This window comes from Notolepis coatsorum (genome assembly GCF_963971535.1).
Source record: "Notolepis coatsorum genome assembly, chromosome: 4".
Taxonomy (NCBI): Eukaryota; Metazoa; Chordata; class Actinopteri; order Aulopiformes; family Paralepididae; genus Notolepis; species Notolepis coatsorum.
The window spans coordinates 120,443,307-120,459,050 of NC_140168.1; the positions used below are offsets into that span (position 1 = coordinate 120,443,307).

The window sequence follows — 15,744 nt, forward strand, 5'->3', positions numbered from 1 at the left end:
GGACGATATATAAGAGTGCACCAGTATGTATGAGCGTCTATGTCAACCAAGTAAACTTGAGTCCAGTCTGCAACTCATTCGTTTTCATTGTCTCGATAACACTTCACAATGGATTCTAGGTGTTGTGAATTCTGATGGTTTAAACAGAATGCACTGTGAGTTTGAGGATACCAAGTGGACAGATTGTATTTAGTGGGTAATACCTGCAGTCTTGCTTTGATGGTAAATTTTAAAACATCCTCACCAACAGCGGCGTTCTTAAACACTGACTGTGAGACTGAGTGGTCAGCAAACTCCAAACAAGCTAGCTTTCCCTGTAATCTGAGTCCACACCAGTGCTGCCTGATCTCAGACTGCTTCATGCTAAGCAGAACCCTCCTTTCAGAGTCTCTGTGCAGTTCGACAGTTTCTTCCTGCGGTGTTGTGATGTTGGCCTTCACAACCACACAGGGGTCTGTGATAAGTTCATCAGAGACAGGGACTTCAGTCTGTGTGTTGGGTCTTGTCCATTTCAGCTGAACTACAGTCTGGTTGCAGAGGTCATTGAGATCTGGCCAGTCAGACCAGACCCCGAAGCCCTTGGCCCGAGAGTCCAGTTTCCCAGAGTCTTTCTTCCTGAAGCCGAGGAAGTTATTCTGGTCTGCGGTGGCCAGGGGGATCTTCCTTCTGCGTAGATCCAGCAGGAGAGAGGCCCTGGCCATTTCTCTGACGGTGACATCATCATTGTTAAGCATGTGGAGCAGGTGGGCTAGCCTGGTGGCTATGTAGGTCCACTCGACATTGGGGACTCCCAGCCCTCCCTCTCCACATGGGAGAAAGATCATGCCCTGTGTGGAGTGTGTGTTGAGGCCTACCCACTTTCTGACCAGCTGAACAGTTTTGTTTGTCATTTCTCTCTGTGCCTTGAGAGGGATGTGTACATTGGCAAAAAGGTGTTGAATTTTGAACCTCTCTCACAGCCTGGAACTTCATGAGGACGGGGAGGGGGGACAGGTCAATCAGGTGTAGACGATGGAGAAACTCTGTAGTGAGCTCCTCGACCTGCTTCCCCCAACTCTCCAGCGATGTTAAACCTGTGGCCAAGGTATGGGTAGGTCTCATTACGGGAATACACCTTGATGGGTTGGCCCATTACAAGAAAGGAGGGGGGCTTGTCGTTCTTGGCCTTATACCAGCGGTTAGGGATGTCCCGATCACGTTTTTTTGCTCCCGATCCGATCCCGATCATGTGATTTTGAGTATCTACCGATACCGATATTCAAAAAAATCAAAAAAAAATCAACAAACAAACTCATACTGAGGCCTTAGTTTTGGTTTTAAATTGCATATCATCATTCATTTATTTATTGTCACACAGAGCAGAAGAATTTTGCCAAAACAAACCAATAGTATCCAGCTGCAGAACGGCAGACCAGCCACACTCTCGGACCCAAACGCATTTCCTTTGATTTAATTATACATCAAATGATTTATGAAGTTAACTTTTCACCTGGATAACGTCAACATTCAGGGTGAATGTAATGTGAGAAATTGGGATTAAAAAAATAAAATAAAAAATTATTTGGGTCTGAGAGTGTGGCTGTTCTGCAGCTGGATACTATTGGTTTGTTTTGGCAAAATTCTTCTGCTCTGTGTGACAATAAATAAATGAATGATGATATGCAATTAAAAACCAAAACGAAGGCCTCAGTATGAGTTTAAGACGTGAACATGGTCATGTTTGTTAAAAAAAAGAAAAAGACGATTTTTCTATTTATTTTTTTGCCGATCCCGATCTTTGGAAAATCACGTGATCGGCCCCGATCCCGATCACGTGATCGGATCGGGACATCCCTACCAGCGGTTGCCTCCACTGTGGCGCTCATGGAGTACGGCGCACTTGGCTTGCTTCACCTCCAGCCCTGACCACTGGAGGAACTCATCAGTGCGTGCCAGCATGTTAATGACGACATCTTCCTGTCGTGATGACACCTGCACGTCGTCCGCGTATCCCTGAACAGGATTTGGGGATCGGACATGCAGAGGAGCGCACTGGTAAATCCACTTCATCCACTGGTTGAGTGCTAGGATGAAGTTCACTGCACTCCAGGGACAGCCAGTTTTTATTCCCACCTTCAGTGCAATCGGCTCTGTGGATAAATTAACCTTGGTATACACTGGATACAATATTCACAAAAGGCTAAGGCAGGTGTATTTCCTCTAATGTTTTTAACATCACCTCATGGGAGAGTGTACCAAATGCATCTCTAAAGTCCAAAAAAACTGTGTAGAATTTGGATGATTCATGTTTGAAATCGTCGATTCCGGTTTTTAAGCAAAACACATGTTCGTTCATTCCCCGTCTATCGATATAAGCTTTCTGATGGGGAGAGAGAATCCCTGTGTCCACCAGCCAGGGTAAGATGCGGGTGAGTAGGCACTTCATACTTTTTTTTTTTTTTTTTTGTATTTCTTTTTTAAACATAACATAAAATTAGACACACAAGCATTAACAGTAAACATCCAATGAAATCACCATTTAAATAAATGTAGTATACGAGATATATACCTAATACTTGCTATCTAATACCCTACATACATAATTATGCTCTCGCTCGCTCACCCCCCCCCGGACCCCCACTTGGATAATTCATCCATTATCATTCGTTCCTAACCAGGCACTACAATTCATATGCTAGCTTTTATTCTCTCCACCACTTCTAACCACATTGCAATTTTGGTTTCACTGACACCTAAAATTCTTGCTGTAGATATTTCTAGATAAATCACATCGAGATATGTAAGAACCCATACCTTCCGACAAATTTTTTCCGGTTGAAACCATCGTGATGCTATCAGCTTTTAGTCTTCACTAGCACTTCATAAAAACTTTATATATAGTGGGCAATAGTGAAATTTCACGCCAAGTGGAAGGATCATCTGGGACATTTTCCTTTTTTGGTATCCTATGGATGAGGGCCCCTTTCCACGAATCAGGCACCTTCTAATTGATCAGGCAGGCATTGAAGATATGTGTAAGTGTCTGTGTTGACGTGGGCCTGGTAGAGATGAACGTCTCATAGATGACATCAGATCCGCTAGCCTTGTTATTGGGAAGAGAAGTCAGAACTGCATCCATCTCCTCTGTTGTAAAATCATGGGTATCTGGGAAATAGCCTGGCTCTATTTTGTCAATGAAATTGTACCAAGGGGGCGTGGTCAGGGGAGTGTCAGCACTTGGTGCAGTTTGACATTTAGCTTTATAGTAGTTATACACATTGGCTGTATCACTAACAGTGGGGGGGGGGGTTCGGGAAAACAGCTATTATTCAAAATGATATTGATTGCCTTTGATTTGCGGTGTTGCCAGAGGTATGCCAGCTTGTTCCTGGAAACTTTTCTTTTCTGCCGATGGCTCTGTCCCAGAGGCGCGCAACGCTGGTTGTATTCTCTCACGGATGAAGCAGAGCTGCGTTTCTATCCAATGTGTCAGAGAGTCAGGTGTTCGGTCCACTGGGAAATCGGCAGAGAGGTAATTTCTTCAGGATTCTAGCGACATATTTTAGAAGCTTGAATCCGTACAGACGTGCGTTTCCTTGCGTCGCGGAGAATATTCCATTATTAAAAAAACGCTGATGAGAATTGACACCAGTCTGCCCCACTTCTCTGCGCCTCCAGGAGTAACAGCAAAGTTCGATCTTACCTGGAGCAGTTTTGTGTCCAGTGTCCCCCTGTACACTCTTTCATGTCTCTAGAAAGTAATCCACTCGCAATCTGACATTGATCGCACGTATTGCTCGAAGTCTACACGAACATCTCCAGCCGGTGTTGGGCTCGGGTCGCAGACGTTCAGATGTTGTTTGTAGACTCGCCAGATGTTCAGGGCTTGTTTACAGGCCAATCTTAGTGTGGTAACGAGGCACATGTTTATCTAAAAGCGTCCAGTGCATCTTATGTCCCAACTGCAATAACGGTGGCAGTTACAACGGGTGTATGCGAGCTTAGATGTAAAAAAATTACGAGCGCATTCATCTCACCACTGACGCGTGGCAGCCATGACACACAGACGCACACACACACACGCACACACACACACACACACACACAATAAACAGGTGCTCAGAGCGCCACTCTACCCATAGAGCTACACAGGACCACAAACAACACACACACCATACCTCCATTTGATAGAGGTGTATGTACAACAGGGATGGGCATCGCATCGTTAAATAATTTTTAAAAATCAAATAGTTTATATGAATATCGTTTTGAATATATTTTCCCTAGTTTTTACCGGCATCTGTGTAGTGTATTGAGAGGGGACCCTATTACACCACTGAACAGCATGCTGGGTACTAGCTAGCCATAGGGGTGCACCGATGTATCGGTCGGGTATCGGTATCGGCCGATAAGTGCCTTGTTGACTGCAATCGGCCTATCGGCCGATAAGCTCAAATGTGCCGATGGCAGTAGCCGATAAATATCCATCAATTTGTGTTGCGTCAAAAGGCAAAAAAAAGTTCAGTCACGTCGCGACCTGCACAACGCCGCCCCCGGCCCACACACACACAAGCTACTACTTATGATTAGGGATAGGTACCTTTCACATTTGAACCGATACGGTACCGGTACCTGTGAATCGATACCGGTACCCAACGGTACCTTTTTTCGGTACTTTAGTCTAAAAAAAATGTATTTACCTACCTCAGTCGTAAAAAAAAAATCCTAACTTCAAATAACTACAATTTCGACCGTTTTCGGCTTGCCATTGCTCCAACTGCTTTGTTGTTGAATCAAGTCAAATCCTAGGTAAGCATATATTGTGCGTGTGAACGTTGACATGAAAAGAAAAAAAAGGTAAAAAAAAGAAAGTTAAAAAAAAAAGTTAAAAGATAATTTTTTTTTTGGTATCTCACTTGAATCGATACTCGGTAGTACCGACGTGTTTCGGTTCGGTACCTCAAAAGAACCGAATTCGGTACCCATCCCTACTTATGATTAACAAATGCATTCGTTTTGTGGCATTAACGTTATATAGTTAGTGTTACACGTTCAATAACATCAGCATATTATTTACCCGAACGTAGCCGCATTACACGCTTGCCGATTGGTGGTAACAGCAGAGGCGGGTGCAAGCGGTGTGTGACGTAATTGGCAGAATCGACTGTCAATCAAAATTTCATTGGTTGAGAGCTCTGGTTGAGACAATAGTATCCAGCTGCAGCCCGGTAGACCATACTGGGAGAACTAGTATCTAGCTGCAGCCCGGCAGACCATACTGGGAGAGAGATAGTGCTATTTCTTGATGTTTCCATTTTTTAAGTAAGTAAAGAGGCCTATGTTCATATCGGTGAGCACAATTTGTAACACAAATATACAGTAGTTTCATAAAAAAAATACAAAAAAAATACAAAAAGAAAATATATTAAAAAGAATTTAAAAGAAAAAATATAAAAAAAACAATTTTGCCACAAATATCGGTATCGACCGATTGTGTTAGTTGAACAATCGGTATCGGTGGCAAATTTTCATATCGGTGCATCCCTAGCTAGCCAGGTAGCATATCAGTCTGTAAACAGCTGGGAGAAAAGAAAGATGAATAATAAAGAGACTGGAGATGTTACATGGTAGCAACATGTTGTAAGTTTGCCATGTTGTTTCACTAAAGCTCACACATTTCAAGCATCAGTGATTTTCAGAATGAATGCTTTTGTTCCCAGAAACACGCTAGCCTGATTTGCTAACGTTAGCTGTGCTATTCACTATTATAAGTAAAAACCAAACCGTATGTTAACGTGGAAGCTCAGACATTTCAAGCATCAGCGATGTAACTTTCGGAATAAATTATTTTGTTCCTGGAAATAACGTTAGCGACTCGCAAATATCAAGCTGTTGGCAATGACAGCAAATGGTGCATTTATATATTTATATAGTGCTTTTATCCTTTACATTTATATAGTGCTTTTATCCTTTACATTTATATAGTGCTTTTATCCTTTACATTTATATAGTGCTTTTATCCTTTACATTTATATAGTGCTTTTATCCTTTACATTTATATAGTGCTTTTATCCTTTACAATTTGTTCCTCACATTTGACCCATTCACTCACACATTCACACACTGATGGTGGAGGCAACCGTGCAAGGTGCCAACCTGCTCATCGGGAGCAGTTAGGGGTTAAGTGTCTTGCTCAAGGACACTTCGACACGCTGCCCGGGAGGAGTGGGAATTTAACTGGGAATCTAACCGGGAACCATACGATCACCAGACGACCGCTCTACCTCCTGAGCCACTGTCGCCCCACAGCAGCCAGCTAGCTAACTTGTTTGATGGTCTCACATCAGCTATTAAGTTATTCATTAATTGATTGTCGATTAATATTGGAATAGATCCCAGTGACTATGGAACAGTGATTAGTATTGGAATAGTTCCCAGTGACTATGGAACAGTGATTAGTATTGGAATAGTTCCCAGTGACTATGGAACAGTTATTAGTATTGGAATAGTTCCCAGTGACTATGGAACAGTGATTAGTATTGGAATAGTTCCCAGTGACTATGGAACAGTGATTAGTATTGGAATAGTTCCCAGTGACTATGGAACAGTTATTAGTATTGGAATAGTTCCCAGTGACTATGGAACAGTGATTAGTATTGGAATAGTTCCCAGTGACTATGGAACACAGTTATTAGTATTGGAATAGTTCCCAGTGACTATGGAACAGTTATTAGTATTGGAATAGTTCCCAGTGACTATGGAACAGTGATTAGTATTGGAATAGTTCCCAGTGACTATGGAACAGTGATTAGTATTGGAATAGTTCCCAGTGACTATGGAACAGTGATTAGTATTGGAATAGTTCCCAGTGACTATGGAACAGTGATTAGTATTGGAATAGTTCCCAGTGACTATGGAACAGTGATTAGTATTGGAATAGTTCCCAGTGACTATGGAACACAGTTATTAGTATTGGAATAGTTCCCAGTGACTATGGAACAGTGATTAGTATTGGAATAGTTCCCAGTGACTATGGAACAGTGATTAGTATTGGAATAGTTCCCAGTGACTATGAAGTGATTAGTATTGGAATAGTTCCCAGTGACTATGAAGTGATTAGTATTGGAATAGTTCCCAGTGACTATGGAACAGTGATTAGTATTGGAATAGTTCCCAGTGACTATGGAACAGTTATTAGTATTGGAATGGTTCCCAGTGACTATGGAACAGTGATTAGTATTGGAATAGTTCCCAGTGACTATGAAACAGTGATTAGTATTGGAATAGTTCCCAGTGACTATGGAACAGTTATTAGTATTGGAATAGTTCCCAGTGACTATGGAAGTTATTAGTATTGGAATAGTTCCCAGTGACTATGGAACAGTGATTAGTATTGGAATAGTTCCCAGTGACTATGAAACAGTGATTAGTATTGGAATAGTTCCCAGTGACTATGAAACAGTGATTAGTATTGGAATAGTTCCCAGTGACTATGGAACAGTTATTAGTATTGGAATAGTTCCCAGTGACTATGGAACACAGTGATTAGTATTGGAATAGTTCCCAGTGACTATGGAACAGTGATTAGTATTGGAATAGTTCCCAGTGACTATGGAACAGTGATTAGTATTGGAATAGTTCCCAGTGACTATGAAACAGTAGTATTGGAATAGTTCCCAGTGACTATGAAACAGTGATTAGTATTGGAATAGTTCCCAGTGACTATGGAACAGTGATTAGTATTGGAATAGTTCCCAGTGACTATGGAACACAGTTATTAGTATTGGAATAGATCCCAGTGACTATGAAACAGTGATTAGTATTGGAATAGTTCCCAGTGACTATGGAACACAGTTATTAGTATTGGAATAGTTCCCAGTGACTATGGAACACAGTGATTAGTATTGGAATAGTTCCCAGTGACTATGGAACACAGTTATTAGTATTGGAATAGTTCCCAGTGACTATGGAACACAGTTATTAGTATTGGAATAGTTCCCAGTGACTATGGAACACAGTTATTAGTATTGGAATAGTTCCCAGTGACTATGGAACAGTGATTAGTATTGGAATAGTTCCCAGTGACTATGGAACAGTGATTAGTATTGGAATAGTTCCCAGTGACTATGGAACAGTGATTAGTATTGGAATAGTTCCCAGTGACTATGAAACAGTGATTAGTATTGGAATAGTTCCCAGTGACTATGGAACAGTTATTAGTATTGGAATAGTTCCCAGTGACTATGGAAGTTATTAGTATTGGAATAGTTCCCAGTGACTATGGAACAGTGATTAGTATTGGAATAGTTCCCAGTGACTATGAAACAGTGATTAGTATTGGAATAGTTCCCAGTGACTATGAAACAGTGATTAGTATTGGAATAGTTCCCAGTGACTATGGAACAGTTATTAGTATTGGAATAGTTCCCAGTGACTATGGAACAGTGATTAGTATTGGAATAGTTCCCAGTGACTATGGAACACAGTGATTAGTATTGGAATAGTTCCCAGTGACTATGGAACAGTGATTAGTATTGGAATAGTTCCCAGTGACTATGGAACAGTGATTAGTATTGGAATAGTTCCCAGTGACTATGAAACAGTAGTATTGGAATAGTTCCCAGTGACTATGAAACAGTGATTAGTATTGGAATAGTTCCCAGTGACTATGGAACAGTGATTAGTATTGGAATAGTTCCCAGTGACTATGGAACACAGTTATTAGTATTGGAATAGATCCCAGTGACTATGAAACAGTGATTAGTATTGGAATAGTTCCCAGTGACTATGGAACACAGTTATTAGTATTGGAATAGTTCCCAGTGACTATGGAACACAGTGATTAGTATTGGAATAGTTCCCAGTGACTATGGAACACAATTAGTATTGGAATAGTTCCCAGTGACTATGGAACACAGTTATTAGTATTGGAATAGTTCCCAGTGACTATGGAACACAGTTATTAGTATTGGAATAGTTCCCAGTGACTATGGAACAGTGATTAGTATTGGAATAGTTCCCAGTGACTATGGAACAGTGATTAGTATTGGAATAGTTCCCAGTGACTATGGAACACAGTTATTAGTATTGGAATAGTTCCCAGTGACTATGGAACAGTGATTAGTAGTGGAATAGTTCCCAGTGACTATGGAACAGTTATTAGTATTGGAATAGTTCCCAGTGACTATGGAACAGTTATTAGTATTGGAATAGTTCCCAGTGACTATGAAACAGTGATTAGTATTGGAATAGTTCCCAGTGACTATGGAACACAGTGATTAGTATTGGAATAGTTCCCAGTGACTATGGAACAGTTATTAGTATTGGAATAGTTCCCAGTGACTATGGAACAGTTATTAGTATTGGAATAGTTCCCAGTGACTATGGAACACAGTGATTAGTATTGGAATAGTTCCCAGTGACTATGAAACAGTGATTAGTATTGGAATAGTTCCCAGTGACTATGGAACAGTGATTAGTATTGGAATAGTTCCCAGTGACTATGGAACAGTGATTAGTATTGGAATAGTTCCCAGTGACTATGGAACAGTGATTAGTATTGGAATAGTTCCCAGTGACTATGGAACAGTGATTAGTATTGGAATAGTTCCCAGTGACTATGGAACAGTGATTAGTATTGGAATAGTTCCCAGTGACTATGAAACAGTGATTAGTATTGGAATGGTTCCCAGTGACTATGGAACAGTGATTAGTATTGGAATAGTTCCCAGTGACTATGGAACACAGTTATTGGTATTGGAATAGTTCCCAGTGACTATGGAACACAGTGATTAGTATTGGAATAGTTCCCAGTGACTATGGAACACAGTGATTAGTATTGGAATAGTTCCCAGTGACTATGGAACACAGTTATTAGTATTGGAATAGTTCCCAGTGACTATGGAACACAGTGATTAGTATTGGAATAGTTCCCAGTGACTATGGAACAGTGATTAGTATTGGAATAGTTCCCAGTGACTATGAAACAGTTATTAGTATTGGAATAGTTCCCAGTGACTATGGAACAGTGATTAGTATTGGAATAGTTCCCAGTGACTATGAAACAGTGATTAGTATTGGAATAGTTCCCAGTGACTATGAAACAGTGATTAGTATTGGAATAGTTCCCAGTGACTATGGAACAGTGATTAGTATTGGAATAGTTCCCAGTGACTATGGAACAGTGATTAGTATTGGAATAGTTCCCAGTGACTATGGAACAGTGATTAGTATTGGAATAGTTCCCAGTGACTATGGAACAGTGATTAGTATTGGAATAGTTCCCAGTGACTATGAAACAGTGATTAGTATTGGAATAGTTCCCAGTGACTATGGAACAGTGATTAGTATTGGAATAGTTCCCAGTGACTATGGAACACAGTTATTAGTATTGGAATAGTTCCCAGTGACTATGGAACAGTTATTAGTATTGGAATAGTTCCCAGTGACTATGAAACAGTGATTAGTATTGGAATAGTTCCCAGTGACTATGGAACAGTGATTAGTATTGGAATAGTTCCCAGTGACTATGGAACAGTGATTAGTATTGGAATAGTTCCCAGTGACTATGGAACAGTGATTAGTATTGGAATAGTTCCCAGTGACTATGGAACAGTGATTAGTATTGGAATAGTTCCCAGTGACTATGGAACAGTTATTAGTATTGGAATAGTTCCCAGTGACTATGGAACAGTGATTAGTATTGGAATAGTTCCCAGTGACTATGGAACAGTGATTAGTAGTGGAATAGTTCCCAGTGACTATGGAACAGTGATTAGTATTGGAATAGTTCCCAGTGACTATGGAACAGTGATTAGTATTGGAATAGTTCCCAGTGACTATGGAACAGTGATTAGTATTGGAATGGTTCCCAGTGACTATGGAACAGTGATTGTGTGAGTCTTGCCCATCCCTAAGGTTCCCCTACCTCCTCCCAGCAGCAGGGTGGGCAGCTGCCAGTCCAGGACGTACAGGAGACACTGGCCCACCCCTACGGGCGTCATGTTGAAGGAACACATGGGGTCCCCGGCCATGGTGTCGGCCCCCAGCTGCATCACGACCGCCTCCGGGTTGAAGAGCGCCTGCGCCTCCTGCAACACGCTGCCCGCAGGGGGAAGAGAGGGGGAAGAGAGGAGGAAGACGTGAGCCAACGCTTGGATGTTATGGATACGGTTCAGATCGGCTGAGCTCTTTCAAAGTTCCGATGGTGTTTTCTGCATCGAGCCTGACGGAGAAACTCGGGAACAGAACTGCAGATAAGATGTTATTTCCTCGCCTATTGCTTTAGAAATGAGCTGTATGTGGTATTTTCTTGTTCAAATAAGTGTTAAATATCTCTACATTCTGACAGCCATCACTGATATAGTGAGTGTTTACTCAGTAACATGGGTCTCCCGGTCCCTCCGTTCTGCAGTAAACACAAAATAAGTTTTCTAGTATTCCGTTCACTTGATCCAAATCAGGAGAGAGAGAACCCTAGAAAGTATTACTAATTTCAAGAAATCTTGCCAAGCCAAATTAGCGTCCTACACTGGCAGACTATTTTACATGTTTCAAGGACATATTTGCTTAAAACTATTTTTTATTTCTTATTTTTTGTCAGACCATTGTACCAACTGTATCTGCAGTTAAACGCTGATTTCTTTAGCACATAATCTCACACACATCCAAAAACTCTAAAACAGTTTGGCACACATTTGTTTAGTTTATTATTGAGAGTAAATGAGTTTGAATCTGGCCACCGGTGGTGATGTCATCTGGGACACAGTGAATCATTGTGTTGTGTTCATTACAGCTCAATGAAATGATAAAGGTAGCAGTCCATATATATATAATATATTAATATATAAGACAAGATATTGCTGTTTTTCATCAAGATAATTTCATGGAGCTGTAATTAACACAACACAGGGATTCATTGTCCCTGATGACATCACTGGTGGCCATGCACTCTCAATAACTGTCTAAACTTATTAATTAATTCACTAAATTAATTTGTACAAAACAGTTTTATGAGTTTTTGGATGCGTGTGAGATTATGTGCAAAATAAATCAACATTGTTTCTGTTCTCTCAAGACAATATGTACGATTATCACACGTCCTCCTCAACAGCGATAGGATTCAGGTTCCAGGCGATATAGCGATTGATATAAAATATAAATATTTGATATGAAGAATATAAAACATGAATTGATCAGCAGTGATGTAGCATCAGACCAGAGATCAAAGACAGGAGAGGACACTGTGTAGGTGTCAACAGCAACACAAAGCATGCTGGGAAGACAATGTACTGAGGTAGATAACTGTGTGTGTGTCTCTCTGTCTGTGTGTGTGTCTCTCTGTGTGCGTGTGTGTGTGTGTGTGTGTGTGTGTGTGTCTCTCTGTGTGTGCGTGTGTCTCTCTGTCTGTGTGTGTGTGTGTGTGTGTGTGTGTGTGTGTCTCTCTGTGTGTGCGTGTGTCTCTCTGTCTGTGTGTGTGTGTGTGTGTGTGTGTGTGTGTGTGTGTGTGTGTGTGTGTGTGTGTCTCTCTGTGTGTGCGTGTGTCTCTCTGTCTGTGTGTGTGTGTGTCTCTCTGTGTGCGTGTGTGTGCGTGTGTGTGTGTCTCTCTGTGTGTGCGTGTGTCTCTCTGTCTGTGTGTGTGTGTGTGTGTGTGTGTGTGTGTGTGCGTGTGCCTCTCTGTCGGTGTGTGTGTGTGTGTGTGTGTGTGTGTGTGTGTCTCTCTGTGTGTGTGTGTCTCTCTGTCTGTGTGTCTCTCTGTCTGTGTGTGTGTCTCTCTGTGTGTCTCTCTGTCTGTGTGTGTGTGTGTGTGTGTGTGTGTGTGTCTCTCTGTGTGTGCGTGTGTGTGTGTGTGTGTGTGTGTGTGTGTGTGTGTGTGTGTGTGTGTGTGTGTGTGTGTGTGTACCTGGTGAAGACCCGATAGTAGCGGTCGTCCTTGATGCCGTCGTCCAGCGGAACGTTGACAGCATACCAGCGTCCCTTCCCCAAGCCTGTGTCACATAGGTCCCCCGTGCCTACACACACACACACACACACACACACACACACACACACACACACACACACACACACACACACACACACACACATTATAGGTTACAATAAATATAGACAATAAAGAATATATACATGTACTGTATATATATGTAATTCAGTCATGTGGTGCCGTCTTCCACAACATGATTTCCCCTCAGGGATAATAATCATAATAAGAAGATATTTATCTTGTTTTATTTTGTCCCATAAAGATAAATGTAATAACATTTTAAAGAGTCTCCCTCTCCCTGGGTGACTTTTACATTCCAAACAGCTGACACAAATGACGTTGGTTGTGACTAAACCACGGCCCAACAGCCTCCCCCCCACACTCTGACATGTGTTTCCCATATCCACATGTGTTTGTCGTGGCCACAGCATCAACAAGGCCCGACACAAATAGATTTCCCAAACTGACAACAACAACACGTTTCATCACAGCCCTGTGTTGTCGTGTTTACTGTTCACCCACAGTCCTTTCCACTGACCGCCCCGGCATGCCACCGCCCCCACCGCACACAACCTCAGAAGTGGGGAGGCGCTGTCAGCGCCAGGCGGGGTGTACTGACCTGGGAAGAAGCCAGGGGAGAACTTGTGGAGCGACACCGTCATCACTTTGGACGTGAAGCTGAAGGCGTCTTCCACACCTGATAAGAGGACAGGACGTAAAAGGGGTCATTAAAGAGGTGCTCTAATAGTAGGCACTAAGTGTGTGTGTGTGTGTCTGTCTGTCTGTCTGTCTGTCTGTCTGTCTGTCTGTCTGTCTGTCTGTATGTATTAAGGCTGTCTGTCTGTATGTATTAAGGCTGTCAAAGTTAACGCGGTATTAACTCGTTATCGCCCGATTCTATTAACGCCACTATTTTTTTAAACTCACGATTAACTTTTAAGAAGAAAAAAAAAATATTTTTTTACTTTTTATTTTATTTAATTTTTTACTAGACTTCACTCAGGTGTATTATTGATGCTCTCATTGATACTATGTTTGTTTCTGAAGTGTGTGTGTGTGTGTGTGTGTGTGTGTGTGTGTGTGTATGTGTGTGTGAGATATATAGAGAGAGGGGGTGTGAGAGAGATGAGGAAGGGGCAAGAGAGAAAGAGAGCTGGGAGCAGGGTTTCCATTAGATTTTTTTTTTGCCGGTCTCGGTGTCCGGCAAGATTTCCATCTCCCGGACAAATGAGAGAAATTCCGGTCAGAGTTTATTGAGCTTAAAAACAATTGATAGGCAGGCTATATAAAGAATGACATCCTCAAGGCATGTAGATTTATAATATTTTAACTTAAAACTAGGCTACTTTTGCGTATACAGTCATTATATTCCAAATAAGTCCCGAGACTCCGTGCTGCTGCGGACTTGAAATCAAATAGGTGTCTGTGCGCAGTCGGCCCGACATGATTAAACAGCAGTCTGTTATATAATCCCGGCCGAGTCATACCAAAGACTATTTAAAAATGGTACCCATAGCCTCCATGCTTGACACTCAGCATCAAGGGTTGGTTTGGGGGGAAGTCCTTGCGACATACTAGCGTCATGTCCAAGGGGTGTACTTGTACATCAAGCTGCCTCACGCTACGGAAACAGGAGATAGGCTCCTGCCCCATGTGCCGTTAGGCAAACTTCTGTTATATAATCACATTTTTCTGAGCTAACGAATTCCGTTATATTGGACATTTGTATTAATTATATCAAGCGAAGAACTGAGAAATTTGGCAGAGAGAGTCATTATCGTGAAATATAAACGTTGCGTGATGACTATTATATCTCCGCCTCCGTCTCAACGAAGAAACCAATAGTATGCAACTGCAGAGCCGCCGAGCCAGCTGCGCTCTCAGGTCCGCTCACAGGCCCGCTCAGCAGCGCCCCCCACCCAACGGCTAAATTGCGAATGGCTGAATTGGAGTATTGCACTGTGCGGGCACAACTGTCAGATCTGCGGCTCTGCAGTTGCATACTGTATTTTGCCGGGCAAAAACCGGTAATTACCGGACAACGGAAACCCTGGCTGGGAGTGTGTGTGTGAGAGAGAGAGAGAGAGAGAGAGAGGAGAGAGAGAGAGAGAGAGAGAGAGAGAGAGAGAGAGAGAGAGAGAGGAGAGAGAGAGAGAGAGAGAGAGAGAGAGAGAGAGAGAGAGAGAGAGAGAGAGAGAGAGAGAGAGAGAGAGAGAGAGAGAGAGAGAGAGGGGGGGGGGGGGGTGATTACACAGCCCTTGTGTGGGTTGAATCCTAACGTTTTCTTTCCCCTATTATTTCATGCACACATTGTTTTAAATTATTCTTTTCTTTTAAGTTATTTTGTGCATTACTCTGTTTTGAATTGATGCAAATTTGCAATGCATGAGGGTCATCCTTTTGTGTTAAATGGCTGCATAAAGCAAGCATTTGTTGACTCTCATGTTGATAAGAGTATTAAAACTTGGAACTTGAAAAAGATCCGTTTAAGGTACGGTAGATACAAATTTTCTTTTTTAAATGCGATTAATCGCGAGGTTAACTATGGACAATCATGCGATTAATCGTGATTAAATATTTTAATCGATTGACAGCACTAGTATGTACTGTATAAGTGTATATGTATGTGTGTGTCTTTTTAGATGTGAAGCAACTAGGGCTGGGCAATTAATACAATTGTATTTTGGCTTCCGACGATTATAAAAACAAGATAATGGACTTTGAGTCAGGTCACGTCTTTAAGGCCAGGTCATGTTTCACTGGCCGTTCAATTTCTTTTCTTT

General features: G+C 41.8%; 1 protein-coding gene across 1 annotated transcript in view; it reads right to left on the reverse strand.

Moving 5' to 3' along the window:
- Positions 1-15,744, reverse strand: part of hdac8 (histone deacetylase 8) — a 111,961-nt gene that overhangs the window by 70,328 nt on the left and 25,889 nt on the right. Inside the window, exons 6-8 of the mRNA XM_084312086.1 lie at positions 13,581-13,658; positions 12,881-12,989; positions 10,907-11,079 (exon numbers count right to left, since the gene is read on the reverse strand). Of these exons, the coding sequence (XP_084168212.1) occupies positions 10,907-11,079; positions 12,881-12,989; positions 13,581-13,658 (360 nt within the window). The remainder of the gene's footprint in view (positions 1-10,906; positions 11,080-12,880; positions 12,990-13,580; positions 13,659-15,744) is intronic.